The 19,349-nt window shown below is 46.1% G+C and overlaps 1 protein-coding gene across 13 annotated transcripts; it reads left to right on the top strand.

Moving 5' to 3' along the window:
* The first annotated feature begins 2,525 nt into the window (after positions 1 to 2,525).
* TPD52L2 (TPD52 like 2) lies at positions 2,526 to 19,181 on the top strand. 13 transcript variants are annotated; one of them, XM_049817152.1, is made up of 12 exons: positions 2,526 to 2,657; positions 3,142 to 3,287; positions 4,424 to 4,572; positions 5,403 to 5,462; positions 6,977 to 7,036; positions 11,227 to 11,328; positions 12,311 to 12,349; positions 15,342 to 15,368; positions 15,772 to 15,813; positions 17,102 to 17,150; positions 17,234 to 17,282; positions 17,366 to 19,181. In XM_049817152.1, the coding sequence occupies exons 1-11, from the start codon at positions 2,639 to 2,641 to the stop codon at positions 17,267 to 17,269; spliced, it is 729 nt and encodes a 242-aa protein (XP_049673109.1). In that variant the 5' UTR covers positions 2,526 to 2,638; the 3' UTR covers positions 17,270 to 17,282; positions 17,366 to 19,181. The 13 variants fall into 13 exon arrangements, with proteins under 13 accessions (XP_049673109.1, XP_049673105.1, XP_049673104.1 ...); XM_049817148.1 differs by lacking the exon at positions 17,234 to 17,282 and having other exon boundaries at positions 3,169 to 3,287; XM_049817147.1 differs by lacking the exon at positions 17,234 to 17,282.
* The last annotated feature ends 168 nt before the right edge of the window (positions 19,182 to 19,349 follow it).

The raw sequence follows: 19,349 nt of genomic DNA, 5'->3' as shown, positions 1-19,349 counted from the left end.
GCGGGATGCTCCATTAGAGCCTCGCACCTGGGAATCGCGCTCGGCCGGGCAAAACGCGATAGGGCTCTATCAGCCAGCACAGGCTGGCTCCCGACGGGGCTAATAGCCACTGGCTTAACGAGCAGGAGCCAGGACTGCTCTGCTGGGCCCTTTCCAGCCGCAGGGAGGGGCAACGGGGAGAGCAGAGCCCAGCCGGCTTTGCAGCGGGCAGGGAAATCTAGGTCAGGGCTTGCTTTAAAAGGGGGCACGGAGCCCAGATCGCGTTGGCTTCCAAGCGAAGCCACAGACTAGCGGCGCCTGCCCGAGCCCGGCGCGGACGCGGGAAACCGGCGGCCGGGAAACGTCGGTGCTCACCCGGAGCATCCCCGTCCTGGGAGCTGCGGTGGCCGAGGACACCCACGGGTGCCACTTCCCACCCGCGTAGCCGTTCACGCAATTCCTTGTTTTGCTGGAAAACAGCCGTGATTCGTAACTCAGTCTCTGCCAGGGCTGGAAAACAACATGCTGCCCGGGGACGTGCACTTTCCAGAGACACGGAACGATGCCCAGGCGCAGGGAGATGCCGCTCGCCTCCCAAACAAGACATCCCCCCCCTCGTCAAAGCGGGCCCTTTCCCTCCCCTCCGCCTCCGCACGGCTGGAAGGGGATCAGCGAAGGGAACCGGCCCCAGGCCTGACATTTCAGCGTTCGCCAGCAAATGGCAAAAAAAAAAGCCCCAACCGAGCGAAAAGCCCAGCGGCAGCAAAAGGGGAACTCGGGGGAGCATGGAGGGTGCGAAGCGGCGGCTGCCAGGGTGAGCGAATGCCTCTGCAGACAGTGCAGACATTTTGCTCCCAAATTACTGCCCAGCCCCGGCAGAGCCGCAGCGGTTTCGAATGAAAGCAATGATCCTCCACAAAGAGAATTTTTTATTATTTTTTTTCACCCGCCCCAAATGCAGGATTGCTTTCCGCTTCCCAACACCCTACAAGGGCTTGGGATGGGGAATAATTAAGTTGGCAGCATGATGCATTTAATTAAAAGCCAGCACTTTAAGGTAAGAGTGAAATTAGCTGTTGGAGCAGTGGATCTTTGGAGGGCGATCCTCACGTCCCCACGAGGCACAGCCTGATCCCCGGCCGTGCAGCAAGGCTGGATTTGGCAGCAGGCTTTCGTGCCTGGCAGAGCTGGCAGAGGCCACCGCAGCTCCCTGCGAGCCGCAGCCCTCCCGACTCCTCCTGCTGCAGCCACCTCTCAGGGCCAGATTTTCAGGAATCCGGGCTCTGGTAAGCCTGGAAAAATCCAGATTTTTCACATGGGCTCAGTGTTCAGCCACTCCCTGGGTTTCCACTGAGCTCAGCTTTGAAATGGGACCTGTGATGCAGCTGCAAACTTCACAATAACCACCCCCCCACCAAAAAAAAAAAACCCAAAATAAAAAGCTGAGCTGTTGAAATGCTCCCCGTCCTTTCCAGGCCAAGCAGACACACAGCGCGGATGGCGGTGATGGGCCATGACGCAGAAAGGGCATTTCCAGGAGCGCTGGCGAGTGTGAACTGCAAACCCTCTGCTCTGGGCGGCCGAGGCGCACCGTTGGAAAGCGCTCTGAAAAATTCATGCCCATTTCCCCATTTATATTCGCTTCCCTTTTCACACTTGTCCTGGGCAAGGCGAAGTGACCCGAGTGAAAAAGGCTCTGAAAACGAAAGTAGCTGGAAACGAGACTCCAACCCAGCGGGGTTTTCAACGGAGTGGGTTGTAAAATTGATGGAAGCGGAGCAGCCCAGGGCTTCCCTGCGCCCCGACGCGCTTTGCAAAACCAAGGCAGAGATGGAGCGGCACTGCTGGGGGAGTTTCAGCTCTCGCTTCGCTTCCAGCCCCTCCGAAACGAAGGGCAGGTTTGTCGCCAAGGGCCGAGCTCTGCCTGCCCGCAGCGGGGAAGAGCGAAACCTCCTTCTCCTGATATCGCTTCCCCCTTTTCGGCGCCACCGCCAGCTGCGGGCTGAAAATCTGATTTTTGAGGCACATCTGGAAGCGGGCGATGACCCCCGTCCCCTTGGCAGAGCAACCGGGGGTGGCCTGGGGGTGCTGGGGAAAGCCCCGGGCACCCGCAGCCGCCTTCCGACCGAGCCCCAAAACCAGCCGAGGCCGATGGATGAGGAGGGCGGAAAGGCCGCGCGGTTCACGATCACGGTGAATTATCGGCGTTAATTAACGAGCTCGGCGGGAGAAGGCCGCCAGCTCCCGCCCGGCCCAGGGGTTACCGGGGACCCCTCAGCCGGGGCCGACCGGTGGAACCGGGGATCTGAGGGGCCGGTGGAACCGGTCCGGGCCCGGGAGGCCCGTGCTGGTGCTGCCCCCTTCCCTCCGCTCGGGCGAACGGCACCGCCGACCCCCGGTAGGTGCGTGAGGGCTCCCGCCCCCATGACGTCACCCCCGCCTTGCCGCCCTTTCCGGGAAGCGGCAGCGGCGGCGGCGGCGGGAGGAGGAGGAGGAAGAAGAAACATGGCTCCGTCGCCATGGCGACGCGGCGGGTGACGCACTCTCCCCGCGACCCTCCCCGGAAGCGGGCTGGGCTGGGCGGCGCGGCGCTGATTGCGTCACGGGAGGGGGGCGGGGAGAAAGGGTAACGGCGGCTGGACGGGCCTGAGTTGCCGCCATGGAGAGCGCGAACCAGGGTAGGGGCGAGTCTTCGCTCCACACCCCGGGGATGGGTCGTCGGGCTCCGGTTGCCTTGTGGCCGGGGGACCCCGGGGACTTGGGGGGGGGGGGGGATGGCGGGAGGCGGCCCGGGGTGCTGCCGTGCGGGGTGGGCCTAGCTGGGGGCAGCGGTTCCAGGGCCCTGCGGTGGGAGTTGGAGGCCCGGTGTGTGTGTGTGTGTCCCTCACATATCCCCCCCAGCCCGGGGTTTGTGGCTCGCCTGGGCTCTTGTGGGTATCGATCGGGCGGTGCTGGGCCGAGGAGGGGTTTTGGAGGGGCAGAGCTCGGTGCTTCTGTGGCTTGTGATAGATGTTCATGGAGGAAACTCCGCTGGAGGTTTCTCTTCCTCTTTCCGTGAAGCCCCTCGCCTCACCTTTCCCGTCAGACTGCCCAGGTTTGCATAACGCGCTTCGCTTGCTGGCTGCTTATGCTGTCTGCCCTTTTGCTCCTTGTCTGTGACAGATATCAACCTTAACTCTCCCAACAAAGGTCTGCTGTCGGATGCCATGACAGATGTTCCCGTGGATAGCGCGGCTGCGGGCAGGACCTCTGCGCCCGAAGGGCTGACTCTTGCTGAAGAGGAGGAGTTGAGATCCGAGCTCGCCAAGGTAACGGGGCACCCCAGGTTTTGTCAGTGGGGGCCCTGTGTGGCCGTAGCTGCGTTCTGCTGGGAAGGGACAAACAGGAGCAGGACTCGGGGTTGTGGTTTGTTGTTTTTTTGTTTCTTTTTTTAATTTTGCAGTGGTGTTACCTTTGGACCTCTCAGCCAATTGTTAAAACGCACAAAGCTGGCAGGTACTTCAAACGCTGTGGTATGTTTCGTGCTCTTTCCCAGAACGACTTAATTTAGAGCTCTAAGGAAATAAGTGGCTTTTGATGCTGTGAGCTTAATTTAGGCTTTTAGCCCCGTTTGAAGCGGGAAAATGCTTTAGGCAAGTGGCGTGTGAAAGAAACTCATTTTTGCTTAGGAAGCTGAAATAATGAGCGCATAATGTGCTTTCTTTTTCTACTTTTTTCTCTCAAATATTTATGGCACTTTAGGCGACTATTTTTGGTGCCTATATGCTTTTGAAGAGCTGAGAGTTTGTAATGTAATATCCTAAACTTTGGGCACCTTTGGGGGTTTAAAGGTCAGTTTATCATTTCTATCTGAAACGTAGCTGAAGGTAATTGCAGCTGTTCTTCTGTAGTCCTTTCTTTCATTTGAGAGTCTCGTGGTGGTTCTTTGACTTGCAAGTTTTAGCAAGGGAGGACTTCGCTGCTCTGGGTGGTCACGAAGATCTTGGTGAGCTGCAGTTAAAGCAGAAATGAACCCTCTCTGCCTGGAAAGAACTCCTGAGTACTTTGAAAATGTTGTAAGAAAGATCTCTGAGGAAAAACTCTTTGCTTTAATGACATCAGAAGAAAAGAATCATAAACTAGAAACCTTAGTCAATAAGGGTTAGCAACTGATTTTTATCTGCTGTTGAAATTACAACGCTAGAAATGAGTTCTGTTAATCTTGGTGCCATTAAGTCACCAGTATGCTGACTTGTATGGATGTTTTCCCAATTGAAGTCTGAGCTGTAGGCCTCCCGTTCCAGCAACATTCGTGCTGAGTTGAATTGTTCTGCATGCACCTGAAGTTCCTGCCTATTCTTTACGTTAACGAAATCTTGCTAGTTTTTAGGAAGGTAGAAAGTTGGCTTAATTTTTGGAATTTTACTAAACTGTAATTTAAGGCAAACCTCTGCCTCTCTCTAAGGTTGAAGAAGAAATTGGTACTCTCAGGCAAGTTCTGGCTGCTAAAGAGAGGCACTGCGGAGAGCTGAAGAGGAAGCTAGGTTTGACTCCCTTGGATGGGTTAAAGCAAAACCTGTCTAAAAGCTGGCACGACGTCCAAGTCTCCAATGCGTAAGTGTTGCTTGTGATGCACGTTTACTTAAATATGAGTCTGTAGTAATTATTTCCTAGCAGCATATTCCAGGGCACTTCCAAGTGGCTGGAGGCTTTTGCTCTGATGGGTATAAAGAGTAAAAGGCGCTTGAAAAAATTAAAAAAAAAAAAATAAATTTTTTTAAAAATCATTGCTCTTATATGTTAGTGTACACAGAACTTTCCTATCTGTGATCTGAATAAATTGTTGCTGGATGCTTTTTCCCGTGATGTTAGAGATCTAGATCGCCACTTAACTGTTCAGTTTGCCCATTTCTGCCTGTTCTTTGAGATGTAAGCTCCTGCTACCTTGTTCTGAACTTGGGCTCAGAGAAGCACAAAAGGCTTAAAGAGAAGTGCCTGCACTTCCTAGGAAAATGTTCTGTAATATTAGCGTGCATTACGCATAGTCATCTCTGCCTAAAGAAGATCTGAAATTAGACTGACTGTTCCTGAATAGGCATTAAGGATATGGTCACTGCAGTGCTTAACAGTGCCAAAAGGAAAGTCAAAGAGGTAAGTCTGACCCTGCAGTTGTGCCTGGATGTAAAGGGCTCTCAGTGCCCATAGAGATACCATTCAGTCTCAAAAGTCTTGGGTAACTTAACTGGAATTTGAAATTACTGACAGTGCTACTGCAGAGCAGATTGTTGAGCTGTTCATCTCGCTGTTTATTCTTTCCCTTCTCCTCATCTTCCCTCCTGCATCGCTGCCCTATTTCTGTTATTCCTTTGTAACTGAAATCTGTGTCATTGTCTTCTAAAAGATGAATATTAAAGGTTATATTCATTAACACTTTCTGTTTCTAGTTATGTGAAAACATCTGAGAAACTTGGAGAGTGGAATGACAAAGTGACACAGTCTGACTTGTGAGTGCCTCGGGCTCCTCAGCAACACCTCCTTGCTCCTTGCTGCATTCCCTGATTTGTGCTGCTACTTGTTCTCACAGGCATTAGGGGTTGATTGGGAGCTGGAGGCATGGGGAAGCAGGGCTGTTATTAGCAGCATGCCTGGCTTCTTCCAGCTATAAGCATCCCTCAGTTGCAGAGGAGATGAGTAAACATTACTGCTTTCGTCTTTCTCATAGTCTTGTTATTGCAGAAGAAAAATTCCAATCAGTTACCAGACCACATTTTATTAAAAAAAAAAAAAGGGGGGGGGGCAAAAAATCAACCACAATTTCCCTTTAGCTGGTTGTTGGTAGGTTACTCTGTTGTTATTGAATGTCTTATTAGTGAACCTCTGTCTTTACTGTGAAACTATTTCTCTTCTCATCATCAGATGTAGTAGGAATCAGTTTGATTATTGTCTTTCTGTACCGGGAGAGAAGGTGCCTGAAGGCATTTACCTGTAGCTGGAAGTAGGGGTTGTGCAAATGCAAATACATACATCAGCTTTTGAAAGTCACCTGGCTCTTTTCTGTTGATGTATGTGAACTTTTTTGCTGATGTCAGCGCTAGAATGCCATGACTTTCAGTCTTTGCAGTATATATCAGCAGGTGACAAATGCAGACAAAGAACATCTGGCTGCTTTTGTCTCTAGAATATATTCTTTAATTATATTAGACCTCCATTCATATTAGACATGAGTCATTTTGATTTCCTGCTGCATAGCTGAATGTGAGGGAGCCCTTGAATGTGTTCTGCACTGAAGATTCTCTCCTTTCTGTCTTGTGTGGAAGGAGGTGATTATTCAGCTAAGAGGAAAATGTGGATTGGGAGCATCCCGTCATTAGGCACCATGGCACTGATCTAACTGGGGACAGTTACACTTCTGGGTGACGTGGACTGCCTGTGATCTGTCACCTCCTCTGAGCACTTCTGCGTGTTGTCTGAGCTGGTAGCAAACCCTTCCTGTAGTATTTGTTTTGTACTTCCAGTGTTAATTCTCACAACCCCTAAGGTACTGTTTTGTATGTAGAGAAACATGATTTCTAAAGATTAGAAAATGAAACTAAGTTTAACAGTTTGTTCACATCATGCTGTATTGGTAAAATACAGCTTTAGGCGTGGCAGTTAGATTTTTTTGGCCTCTCTCAGTTCACTGCTCTGTGCTTTTAATACATAGGTGCCACGCAGCGTGTAGGAAGGGAGCAGAAAGTCTTTCAATTCCTGACACCTTCTAAACTGCAGACTTTGTTTCTTCATGCTCAGTGTTTGAATGTGCTTAAATAAGAAAGAAACTGGGGCTTAGGTGTCTCCCCGCCTCTCAAACAACAGCTCTTTTCCTTCTGGCTGTGACAGAGAAGGGGGGAAGCTGTTGTCAGAAAAATAAAGCCTATGATACTCGTAAGTGTAAAGAGACACTAATAATGTGGAAAGTGTCAAAAGAAACATCTGTCATGAATCTTGGCACCGTATCTAACCTCCATTGTGTTTGTAGATATCTTTCAGCCAGCAGCACACTGGAGGACTGGAATGAAAAATTAACTCAATCAGAAGCGTGAGTGTCTTAACCTTCGGTATTAACAAATGCTTTCATGACAGTCTTCTGCCACTAATGTCCTGTGCCCCTGCTCACAGTCCTCTGCTTTGACTAGATCTATTTAAACATTTATCTTTTCTAGCTTTCACTCTTTTAACCCAATAAATGCCTCTTGTGGGAGAGGAAGCTTTTCCTCAGGTCAGTATTTGATTTTGTTGTGGTCCAAGTGATACTCTTCAAATGCCTGCCTGCTCTCAGAGGAGAACTGGCTGAAACCACTGGGTAGCTGAGACCTATGCACCACGCATTGTAGCTTCAGCTGACAAGTTGTGGAATAGCCAGACTGACCTCCTCTTGTTACCCTCAGTGTGCTCTGCAGGGAGCAGGAGCTTTTCTTTCTGCTGTGGTACCTGATGAGAACAAATAGAGCTATAGTGTCCAAGGCAGTTCTGTCATGTTGGGACCCCAAATGGACTTGAACAGCTTAAACCTCACAGTTGTACTCCAGTTGTTGGCTGTGAAGGTCTCTTAGCCATGTTTTTATTAAATGCCTGAAATTAAATTCTCATCTGGACTAAATTAAGGAAGCATATTGTGGAAGTTGGCCTTTGTCCTCTCACTGCATCTTTCCCACAGTATATAGGGGAATCCTTTACAGTGATGCAGCAGGAGCAGGTACGTAGTATCGTTGTTTTCTGAACTGATTTAAACCATGGTAAGGTAGGTCTTGGGTAAGCCAGCTTTTCCTGTTCTCTGGAGTGAAAATGAAATTCAGTCCTTTCAGCTGGCTTGTTATTGGCAGTGTGTGTGAATAGAAGGTTTTCTTTGTAAGGCAGGTGAAGGATGAGTAGAGATAAAAAGTAGGAGTATTGGAAAAAACTTCCAAGTATGCAGGTCTACTTTCAGTGTTCCATATACGTTTGCTAGATTAAGATATTGTAAATTGTCATTATTTCACTTGCTAAATAGAATGACTGTGGTGTTTATGCTTGCTGACAGTATGACTGACTCCAGCAGTGTTTAATCAGAGTTCCTCCCTGGGTGTGCCTGCTAGAATAGAAAACTTCTCATTATATCTGTTTCCTTGTACTTAATAAGTGCCAGAAATGTGGCGGAAGCATGCTTTTGTATAGCACTTGAGGCCTGAGTAGCTGTGGCATGCTAGTTTTCCTGCTTGCTTTGGCACCAGACAGTGACAATTCATGTTAGCAAGGTAGATGCTGATTAAAATGGAGGGGCGAGGGTGATTGAAAGGTAAGATTCCAGCAATGTTTCAGAAAACAAACAGAATTTCTGCTTCCTTTGTGTAACACTCAGTAAGTGCGAAGAGTCAAGTTGAAGAAATCCAAGGATGAGGTTTTATTCATATGTTTTGGGTTTTTTATGCAAATGCATCCTCTTTCCTGTTTCAGAGCTTCTCTGCATTATAACTAACAAGCATCCTGACTGAACTGGGAATGGGCCTAACTTGTGACCTTATGGTGCTTCTGTGCACTGCTGAATTTCCTGGTAATTGCCATTCCTGACAACAGACTTGCCCTCTGCAAGCAGTACATAGGACAGAAATCAGCCCAATCTGTTTCTAGCTCCGGTTTCATTGTAACCAGGATGCACGGTGACTTAGATGGTTTGTGTACTTGGCCAGACAGCACAGTGATTGCTGGATAAAGGCAAGTGAGACGAAGCTGGTATTAATGGATAAAGGAGAATTTGAGGGTGCAGGTCTGGCTCCTCCCTGTCAGGGTTTATAGGAGAGGGTGCAATGAAATGTTTGAATGCTACAGGATGAACACTACAGGACAGAGATAATTTCTGCAGCTTCTGCTGCAGCCAGTTGCCTGTTAGTAGAGCAAGGTATTAATCCGAGCTCATATTTATTATTCCCAGATTTCGATTATGCTGTTGTGCTTTGTACTGGTGCTAAGGGAAGAAGGTGAGTGAGCGTCAATTTATAGCTATGGTAAACCTGGCTGTGTCACTTGCAGGAGAGTAGTTGCGACTTCTAGGTCAGTGCTGGGCATAGTTAAGTTGCATTAAAGTCTTGTATAACCTGATCCGTGGTTGTCACAGATGCAGTTCCACATGTGTGTCTGATGGCAGTTCTGGGTTAAAGAGCTTCTCATCTCAGCTGTACTTTACTGGTTCTGCTTCCTTCGTTGCAGCGGTGGAGCTGTGTACGTGTGTGGGGGAGCTGTGGATGCAGGACTAGACTGGCGATCTGATCTGGCTGCTGCTGTCTTTTTTGTTCTTCCAAGCTTATATTTTAGCCAGATTGTTTCCTTGATCTAGATTACTGTGTCAGCACAAACAGTTGTTCTGGCATCATGGAGGAGCACACTCAGGCAGAAGGAGCAGCACTTGAGTGCTAGATCTTTGGTTATCTTAAGAATACTGCTGTCAAGTGTGGAAAATACAGTTGGAAAATCTCTGGCCTTTATCTGCTGAAGCTAGACGTAATACCTGGGAGTCTGCAGTGTGCATGGCGTGATGGCGTCCTTTGAGTCTGTAAACCATTCTTCTCGTTGCTGCTGTGGTGCTCAGTGCTGATCTCTGAGAGTTGAGTGCCAAGTAGACGTAGAGTCAGCACAACGTACTTCAGTAAGCATGGGATCTTCGATGTTTCTGTTAGGCAGCTGTAAATCAAATCCCATGACAGGACTCAGTCAGCCGAGGAGGAGCCTGACTGCTGAAGGCAGGGATTGAGATCCTTCTCTTCCAAATCAGCTTTGCCCCTGGGGTTCAAACACAGTTATTGCGATAGGAAGGCATGTGTGTGAGCAAGCAGCACTGATGCTGGCCAATTCACTCCTAAATTGTCCTGAGGTGACTTTTTCTTCTCCACAAAAGATTGTGCTGTGGAGAAACAGTATTGAGGCCTTGCTGTTGGGGCACACTCAGGTTCCTTTGGAGTCACTAAATTCTAGAGGAATTGGTCTGAAAAATGTGTAGGTTATAGGAATTTTCTTTGCGGGATGAGGGAAGGTAAAGCTGATGTGGTTTTGCCCTGTTCTGCATAAGTCTTGTGTACACTCTTGATTCAGAAATACTTGGCTGTGGTCTTAAATAAAAAAAAACCCAAACAACAACAAACCAACACGTAATTCAGATGCTGTGGTGCCGTCTCATGCACTTCTGTCTGTAGAGAGTGAGATGTAATTAAGTTGGCTGTCATGGTGCTTCTAGCCTTGGGATCTCAGGCACGAGAGAGAACATTAGGCTGTTTATAATGCTCCTCTCCTAAATATCCTAGTCAGGCAAAAAAATAATCTCAAGCTGAAATATTTGGAATAAGAAAACTTGGCTTAAATTGTTGAACTTGTTTTCCAGCCTGAGTATTTATTTATATTTTTTTTTGTAATTTGAAGAATGCCATAAATCTAGATGTTAACCACCAACCGTGGAATAGCTTAGAGAGGATGAGTTAATGAAAGTGGCTCAGAGAATCATTGTTCCTGAGACTAGTCTCATCTGAAGGAAACAAAGGTTCTCAAGTGTCTGTCTTCTCCAGCTCTGGTATAAACTCAAATGTAATCAGCTGACAAAATACAGGCTGTCAGACTTCTTATGTATTGTGGTAAATGGTAACTGATAGGAAACTTCTCTACCAATTTATTTCTAAACCGCAGTTGTAGAGATAATGCTGATTCCCGCATTTCTTTTCTATAGAGTGGTGTTAGTCTTGCCTCTTTCCTCCATAACCTAACGCTACAACAAATGCTATATCTTCTTCAAGGCTGCAAGCATGTTATGGAATAGGTTCCTAGGCTTACTTTCTCAAGAAGACCAAAAGATAGTTACAGAGCAAACAGGATATGATGCTATGGTATTAAGAGTTTCCACATGGAAAATTGGGTGGTTTGGAGTTTGTTTTGTGGGTTTTTTTTGTTTTGTTTTGTGGGGGTGTTTTTGTTTGTTTTTTAGCGGGGTTTTTTTGCAAATGTTTGTCAGGTTTAAGATCGCATGGTCAAAATGGTAAAGTGAGTGTATGGAAAGGTTAATCCTACACTTGCTGTTTTTTGAAAACTTCCAGTCTTTGAATATATGCAAGACTGGAAGGGGCTCTTTCAGTGAAGTCAGGGCAGCTCACTAACCTAGCTTCTTTCCTTTAATATGGGTTCCTTTTTCAAAATGGGGGGGGAGGGGGGGGGGAGGATGCTTCTTGCTTTCAGATCCGGCCTGTTCAATTTATGGTGGTTTTTTCTATTTAGTTATAAGAAGACCCAGGAAACCCTTTCCCAGGCAGGACAGAAGACTTCAGCAGCGCTTTCCAATGTAGGTTCTGTTATCAGCAGGAAACTTGGTGACATGAGGTAAGATTTCTGTTTTGCTCTCTGGTGCTTTGATCTTGGTTTCAAACAGTAATGAGACTTTAGACAATAACTAGGCTCTCTTCCATTTTTCTGCTTAGTTGGCAGCACATTGCTGTTGATAGCCTACCCTCTTCTGTGTGGCCCTGTACATTGTAGTTTAGGTCAGATTAAACACTTATTAGAGACTTGTTGATGGGATAAAACCTGTTCTAAGGCATTTAAGTTTGATTTGGCTTAGGGGAACTGGCAGAATGTTTTTAGCAGCCTTCCCCCTTTTACTGTCATGTGGTTTCGCTGCAGCTTTTACATCATAAGTAAGAAACTAGTATTAAAGTTTACCTTCTCCGTTCATTACTGGATTATAAAGGTGTGTCTTCTCAGTGTTAACTGCTAAGGATTAGAAAGGGGTCATCGCTCCTGTGCTCTATTATGATTTAAAATGGGGTAAAGTCTGGATGCTGCATTTCGTGAAGTTTCAAGCCCTGTGTGTTGACTTTTTGTAGAGAAGGGCAGCATGCCTTCCAGGCACAGTTATGTCGCATTGATTGGAAGATATGAATTGATTCAGAAGATCATGACAACATTAAAAATTCCTTCTTGTTAGTGGTGGTTATCTAGATTGCTGAAGCAGATGACTGCTGAAGTAATTGCAAATTTAAACCTCTCTGAATTGGAAAGTGAAGGGCTCGTTCCCTTGGTTGCTGGCTGAGGTTCTTGCTCTGTGAGTTTCTCAGCTGTACAAAATTAAAGGCTTGAATTGGTGATTTACTTGCTCTTCAGAAATTTAAGCTAAAGATTGCTTCCCCATTAATGGTGACATCCAAGTTTTTCATGCAGAATACCTTGACCATGTTTTTCTTGGAATTGAGAGCTAATTCTGAATATACAACCTGTCTAGGCTACTAGGGAAGTATTCTTAGAGCTTGTATTTAACATGATTTATCAGACCTTGGATTGAATGGGTAGCTGTCATTCTTTGTAGGGAATTTCCTATTCCACTGTGGCTGGGAGTATCCAAGTGGTAAGAACTTGTTGGCCTCTGATCACATAGTACTGATTTGTTCTAGTTCTATCCTCAGTGAGTTATTTACTGTGTTCCTGGAGGGTAATTTTTGGTGTTTTCAGTAGCTCACTTCTCTGAACTTGGCGGAGGACTAGCTGGCTTCCTACGCTTTCCAGTATTCAAGTTTTAACTTTTCTTTGCTGGAAACTACCTAGCCTGCTGGAAGAAGAGATTTACGTGTAATCACAGCAGATTACAGATACTGGCGCAACATGTGGTGGTAACACATTTTGCTAAACCAATAAGTAAATTTGGTGCCTGACTTCGGCAGTCTGGCCAGGCTGTTGTGGCAAAGGGATGGGAACTGTGGTTTTTGGACCAAACAGGGAACTCCTGAACCAATGTTGCCACCAGAAGAAGCTGTTTTGGCAGGCTTGGTCTTGCCTGTTGTCTTTTTGCTGGGAGAATCCAGTTCACCATGCAGCTGCAGAAATGTTTGTGCCATCCCAGGAACAAATGATGGAGGGAGGGGATGCATGGCCGAGTGAAGAGTGCGCCTGTTACTCCTGGTGACAGAGCTGGCCTGACATAGTCATAGTGAAAATGGGCTGTGTAGTCTGCTGGCCTGCAAACAAGTCAGACCTTTGCAGCAGTGGTGTTTCTCAGCATTAATCACCAGCTTAAACACCCGCATTCCTTTTTATAGCTAATACTTTGGGTGATATATTGTGAAATACAGGCAGCTTCTGTCTTGTCACCTGGGAATCCTGGCCAAAGTTATTTCAGCAGGATTTGCTTTGTATATGTGGCCCTGTGGGGGAACACAGTAATGATTTTTTTAAGACTTCCAGTTTTTCTATGTGTATATAAACAGACTTCTGTCTTCTGTGCTGCATTCGCGTCTTGATATTTCTGATTCTGAATAAGGTTTAACTCTGAGCACAAGTTTCTGCAGGAACTGTCCCACTTTCCACCCTTGCCAGGTGAAACTGTGAATGGTGATCTCTGATATGTGATCAGAGCTGATGAGGAGTGAAGTCTGTTGTAGTGTTGTGATCACTTCTCTGAATGAGTGGGGATGATCTCTGTTCCCAGAGAACCTCTGTTACAGGCCTCGTAGCCTACACTGCAACCTCCATTACCGTACTCTCTTTTTTCCTTTTACACTACAAATTCACTTGTAAAGCAGGTTTATTTTCCATCACTGGAAGTGTTGCGATAACAGAAGGGATTTCCGTGTTTAGTCAGCCTTCACCGGTTGATAAATGCAAGGAAGGCATGATGAATGGGACAAACGCCTCCGATAGACGGAGGGCGTAGTCGTAATTCCATTAAAAATACTTGGACCAAAATGCTATGAAATACAAGTAATGTGTCCCTGGGTTAAATCTTTAGGGTTGCTGTATTCTGGTCAAAATAATTTTAAATGTTATAGCTGTGGATTGTAAGGAGACATTGTGAAGTTAATGCCGTAACTGTGTGCTAACTGTATTAATGCTGTTGCTCTATTAGCTTGCCTTGAGGGGAGAAAATGTAGCTTAATTAGTGGGTGGGATTTTATCAAATCTTGGCCAATTCAGCTTTTTCTGTTATCTCCACTTACAGTTAAAAAGTAAATTGGCTTTTAGACGTTCTGTTCCTGCATTTTACTGACTCCAGTAAACTGCAAAATTGAGTGGGTTTTTTTTGTTGATAACAGCTTGCTTTGTGGTTTTGTGTCCCCCAATACACTTCATGTTGTCTGATGAAGGTTGCTGCTGTACATAATACTACAAGCAAATTCATTATGAAATGTTAGCCTGAGCCCCAAAGGTGCCTGCAAATTCCTGAATTTATGTAAACTTTAAATCCTTATGAGAGGAGGAAAAGAGTTACTGCTAGGTCCAGGCCAAGATACTGAACAAATGAACCAGTGCTTGTGGTATTGCATACAGAGCAGCATGGTGCATGGACATGTGTTATCTGCGTTCTTCTCCTTTAAGCAAGAGTAAGTAGAAAGTTAATTTATTTCACATGCAAAGACAGCATTTCAAGGAGTCTGCCCTGCCAAAGAGCTGACTTGGATGCATGGGGAAATGAAACCACAAAGCCTAACGTCTTCGCTCTGGCTGTAAGGAAAAGCCCTTGTACTCCTTGCCAAGTACTTCAGATCCTAGTTGCTGTGACTGTTTCCTGCTGCAAAGACAAAAATTATACTGAAGTGGAATAGAGCAGTGCTTCTGGTCAGAGAATTTCCTTTAGAGCATCCTGGTAATCCTACTAGTAGAAGTAGGAAACCTTGGTCTGTTATTTCAGACTACTGAGATGCTACTGCATTGCAAAATCACACATGGAAATCTGGTAACCTGGTGGGGGATAGTTTGCCTTGAAACCTAAAAATGGGCAGCCAGGTTATAGAGTAAACGTGATACCTTTTATCCAGATACTCTTATCTTTATTACGCTGAGATGTTTTGTTCTCTGAGCTGTAACTTGGAGATCTGCAGGCTTGGCAAGATAGTGTGCAGGTATCCATTGCATGTTCCTGTTACAGAAGTTTTTAGCCAGAAGTCCGAGCAATGCTGTCTTTGTATGAGAGCTCGTGGGGGGAAATGAGGGAAGGAAGTGTCTTTACCAAATTAGCTAGTGCTTGGTAAAACCCTCAGTTTAGGAAAACATACTCTAGAAAAACAAAATCACATGAAAGCAATGGATAGGGGTAGGTAAAGTGTTTTAGTTTGTTGTTGCATACCCACTCCTTTCCCTCCCCAGCACCCTGGTTCTAAGTTGCTGTAGGTGCTGTTGTTGTTCTCTGAAAAACGTCTTAGCTTGGCTTGAGTTAATGAAAAGCAATTGGGTTTTGCTTGCTTCTGTAATTTATTTTGAGAGGCTTCCTCCTGGGTAATTGACTTTGCTGTCCCATGATCCTATGACCATGTGCCTGCTTCGCTGCCCGGCATTTAGTGTTTAGATCTGCACAAGTATCTGACCATTGCTTCACTTTTCTCTCTGCTGTCCGTGGCTTTTTCCAGGGCTCACCCCTTCTCGCATTCCTTTAGGTAAGACACTCTTCAAGACTGCTAAAAGAGCATTTGTTTCTAGGCCAGCCCTTGCACATGTTAAAGGGGAAGCTGATTATTTAAGCCTTGCCTACCCTTTTGACACAGATTGAGAAACCTTCCACAAACCAATGCCCTGTAATTGACTTTTGTATCACAGTTGCATTTTGCAGTTAATAGCAGTTAAGTACTCGTGCTTACAGTCCTGTGTCTGGAAAACTAGTTTCGGGCTGCAGCTGTTAAATAAGGGAAGAGAGGGCTGGCTCTTACCGCTTTGGTTGTCCATAGCAGCCTGTGTGTGGACTGGAAGTGCTTAAGAACCAGGGGTATGCTGCTTTTGCATGGTATCAGTATAAAATTGTCATTTAACTTTTTCCTCCTTATTCTGAACGCTTCCGAGTAGCAGCTACTCCATTCGCCACTCGATAAGTATGCCAGCGATGAGGTAATGTAGCAAATAGCCGTGTCTCCTGAGTGGGGTCGGTGGGAGAGCACAGCTGACTCTGTCATTACTGGGTTTTTTGTTCCGATTTGTACAACTGGTTCCCTTCTTAAGCAGACCCTGCGCAGCGTATGGGGTAACCACGTCCTGCAGTTTGAGTAATTCAGGGTGGTTTTTTTTACCCAATCTCTTTTTATGGTTATTAGCACCTGTGTTGTTCTTGGACTAAGTGCAGTGTTGCAACTGTACCAAAGTCTAATTGAAATTCGCAGCTTTCAGAGGTCCCTGAAGGGCAGGGATTACAGTCCTCCTCTCGCAATGTACAGCATGGCCATTGCTAATACTGAGATTAATCCTAACTTGAACCCTCTGTCTCCAGTCTGGAAGCTCAGCGCCCTGCCCAGCGTGCCCTCATGGTGCATTAGGTGGTGATCCCCTTGCAGGAGAAACAACTGCCAGGGCTGGACGAGATTCACAGAAGCCCCCTCTCTGTTCATCCTTGTTCCAGATTGACGGAGGTTATTTTATGGGTGCAAATATAAAGCGATTCTTTGGAACAAAAATAACTGAGATGAGACTAGTCATCTCCCAGCTCCCAGTGCTCCCACAGCCTAGCCCGGGGAGAGCAGCTCTGTATGAGTAATTGCCTGGTCTGCATGCTCGGTACAGAGCACTCCCCTGGAATTGTTCGCCAGCAAAGCAGCTTGTCAGGTTATCAAACAATTGATGTGGTTTTCTTGCTAGAAATATGAAATCCTCTGATTAATTTATTGCACTGTGTTTATGAGCATTTCCTGATGCAGATGATCACTCCTGTAGCAGTAAAGCTACCCATAGGTACAGGCACGTGGCCCTTTTCCTTCCTGCCTGTGGGATGTGATATGGGAAACTGAAGCCTTTGTTTTAAACCCTTTTCAGCTTTTCCTTTCCATTATTTAAGACAGCGTGCTTTTAGTTGGAAGCCTTGTAAAACTAAGAGCTAGTTTCTTCTCTACTTATCACGCATTGATTCCCTGGTGAACTAGGACTTGTTTCCCTCAACGTTTTAGCTTGAGCAATTGAGTGGATTGTACATGGTATAAATGTTTTCCTTCAGAGTTTGTATGTAATGTTCTTGTCTGGTGTGCCTGAGAGATTTGTGCCAAAGACTGTGAGGAGCTGGAAGTGTTCTGGGTGCTGCTGTCACTGCATGGGAATAGCCAGAGAGCCCAGTCATGCTGTGCGATTTGCTTTAGTTAAGAACTAACTTGTCTTAATTTGTTCTTTGTTTTTTTCCTCTCCTTTCTTCAAGAAATTCTGCAACCTTCAAGTCATTTGAAGATAGAGTTGGGACCATAAAGGTAACGGTCTGCTTTGTCTTGTAAACATATATAGTGTGAAGCCTTATGCAGAAACTTTAATTTCTGCAATGTTTTTCTTGTAGACTAGTATTCGGGCAAATGGCCTCTCAGATATGTGAAGTCTTTGCTACAGTAGGTGACCTTGACAAGGGGGAATTGACTTGGTATTCTCAGTGCTGCTTTCTTGTTATCCTAACTCTCTTTTCTCTTTTCAGTCCAGAGTGGTGGGCAGCAGGGAAAATAGCACTGAAGGTCTCCACTCCCCCTCGGGAGCTGGAGACAAGCCTCCACAAGACAACACTCCTTTCTAGACCTGCGATGTGGCTTTGCACGGCTGTGCACAACTGTAAGAGCGAGCCCCCTCCCTCCCAAATCTTCACAACAGCAACAACATGCGAATCCAAGAAGGGGCTGAGAGCCAGTCTGGAGAGATCCATCATTCATTCATAGACACTGCTGCTGGATCCAAGTCAAATAAAGAGAATGCAAAGTTTTGTACACAAATAATATTTTACACTAAAGTTTGTAGATTAAATGTATCACTGCTGTCCTTTTGGGAGAGCATGTAAGATGGAGTTTCCTTAAAGCAGCTCAGAAATGCCACTGTTGCAGATGAGAACAGTTTTCCCTTGTCTGACATAACTTGGAACAGATACGTTGCCCTGAGCAGTGTGAGGAGGGCAGCTACTGGAGAAGCCAAGTGCATGGGCTTCTTAGCTTCAGCTTCTGCCTATGTTCTCTGTTCAGGGCATGCCATGCAGCTACTCGGTGAGCTCCCAGGCTTCTCCCGTTACTGTTTTCTCTGGCTCTCATTGGAGCAGTCTTGTAAATGGGGTAAACAGTTGGGTTTTTTTCTGGGCTCCCAAAAGGAAAACTTCACTTAGCAGCTGCCTCGTTGTTACACTAATGCTCTAGCTTTAACAAAACTAAAAATCTTTATTTTTAAATGCAATGAACTTTAAAGAAATAAAGCTTAAAAAAAAAAAAAAAAGGAAGCTTCGGCATCATATTAGGGAAATGCTCCCTTGGACTCTGAAACTGAATTGCAAGCCTTACATCACCTTATGCTTTACTTGTTTATGATTTTTCTATAGAGAAGACTGTAAGGGTTATAAAGCTGGATGTTGAGCACTGGAGTTTTGCATCATACAGTAGTAGCAGCATGCTTATAAGCCAGTTCTTGTGTTAAATTCAGTGGTGCACTCCATTTCCTGAGTGTATGAAACTTGCTTCTCCCTTCTCAGTTTATGCCTTTGTTCTTGGAGGAAGAATTTCTGAAGGCTGCTAGCAACAGGGCCAGGTTAAAAAGGCCAAAGCTGTCTCTAGCAATACGGACACTATGTTGGAGGGACTCTGCTCTGCTCTCTGTGGGCTCCTCCATCTGGTACATCTGACTGTGACTGGATGGATTTTTCAATTGAAAGCCCCAGCTCTAATCTTGGTTTACAAAACTGGCAGAGAATCACGGAGCTCAACCAGTTCCCCCAGGGGCTGGTTGTTTTACTCTTTTGATGTCCAACTTCATTGCTCAGGAGCTGAAAAATTCCAAGTTTTCTTCTAGACGCCTGATCTTATTCTAGGCAAGGTGCCTCCACATAGAAATACCTAGAGTGAGCAGTTCTGTGCCTTGGAGGCGAAGTGGCACTTACTCAGGTCTTTAGACTTGCTTATGTACATATCTGGGTAGTTTTAGTGGTTTATCACCCTGGAGGGACTGATCTGTCTCTGACCCTTCTTTAGAGAAGCAAGTTTTGACGCTTACCTGCTGATTAATCTCCATTTCCCCCACCCCTGCTCCCCTCCCTCTGCAGACCTGGGGACGCGGGATGAAATGTTAGAAGGCAGATGTACTAGGCAGTAGGTGGAGTGTAGAGTGTCATTTACTGGCACTCCTTGTTTGACTGAAACTGGCCTCCCTGTGAGGAACAGAGCCAGTGAAACGGGGACTGCTGGAGCTTGGGTATTGAACTGTTTCTCTATATGGATAAATAGTGAGGAAACCTGTCAATAAAGCGTTCCTTTGGGAGAAAATGGGGTGAATGTTCTTGTTTTGTTCTGTCTAACAGTACTGGAGCCTGCTCTTGGGTCGTGTGCTGAACTTGTCAGGCAAATACCAACTGCCTGCAGCAGCTTGAAGCGAGAAGCAACTCAAATATTCTGTTCTATCCTATCCCTCTGGCTTGTTTGTCCCTTGGCTCT

The sequence above is a fragment of the Accipiter gentilis genome, chromosome 14 (assembly GCF_929443795.1).
Source record: "Accipiter gentilis chromosome 14, bAccGen1.1, whole genome shotgun sequence".
In the NCBI taxonomy this organism is placed as follows: domain Eukaryota; kingdom Metazoa; phylum Chordata; class Aves; order Accipitriformes; family Accipitridae; genus Astur; species Astur gentilis.
This window is presented reverse-complemented; position numbering and strand designations above follow the sequence as displayed.

Excerpts from the sequence above, each read along its gene's own strand:
- TPD52L2 (XM_049817147.1), top strand. Across the intron at positions 15,814-17,101 it reads ATAAGTATGCCAGCGATGAG|AAATTCTGCAACCTTCAAGT; the intron begins GTAATGTAGCAA and ends CCTTTCTTCAAG. Across the intron at positions 17,151-17,365 it reads ATAGAGTTGGGACCATAAAG|TCCAGAGTGGTGGGCAGCAG; the intron begins GTAACGGTCTGC and ends TTCTCTTTTCAG.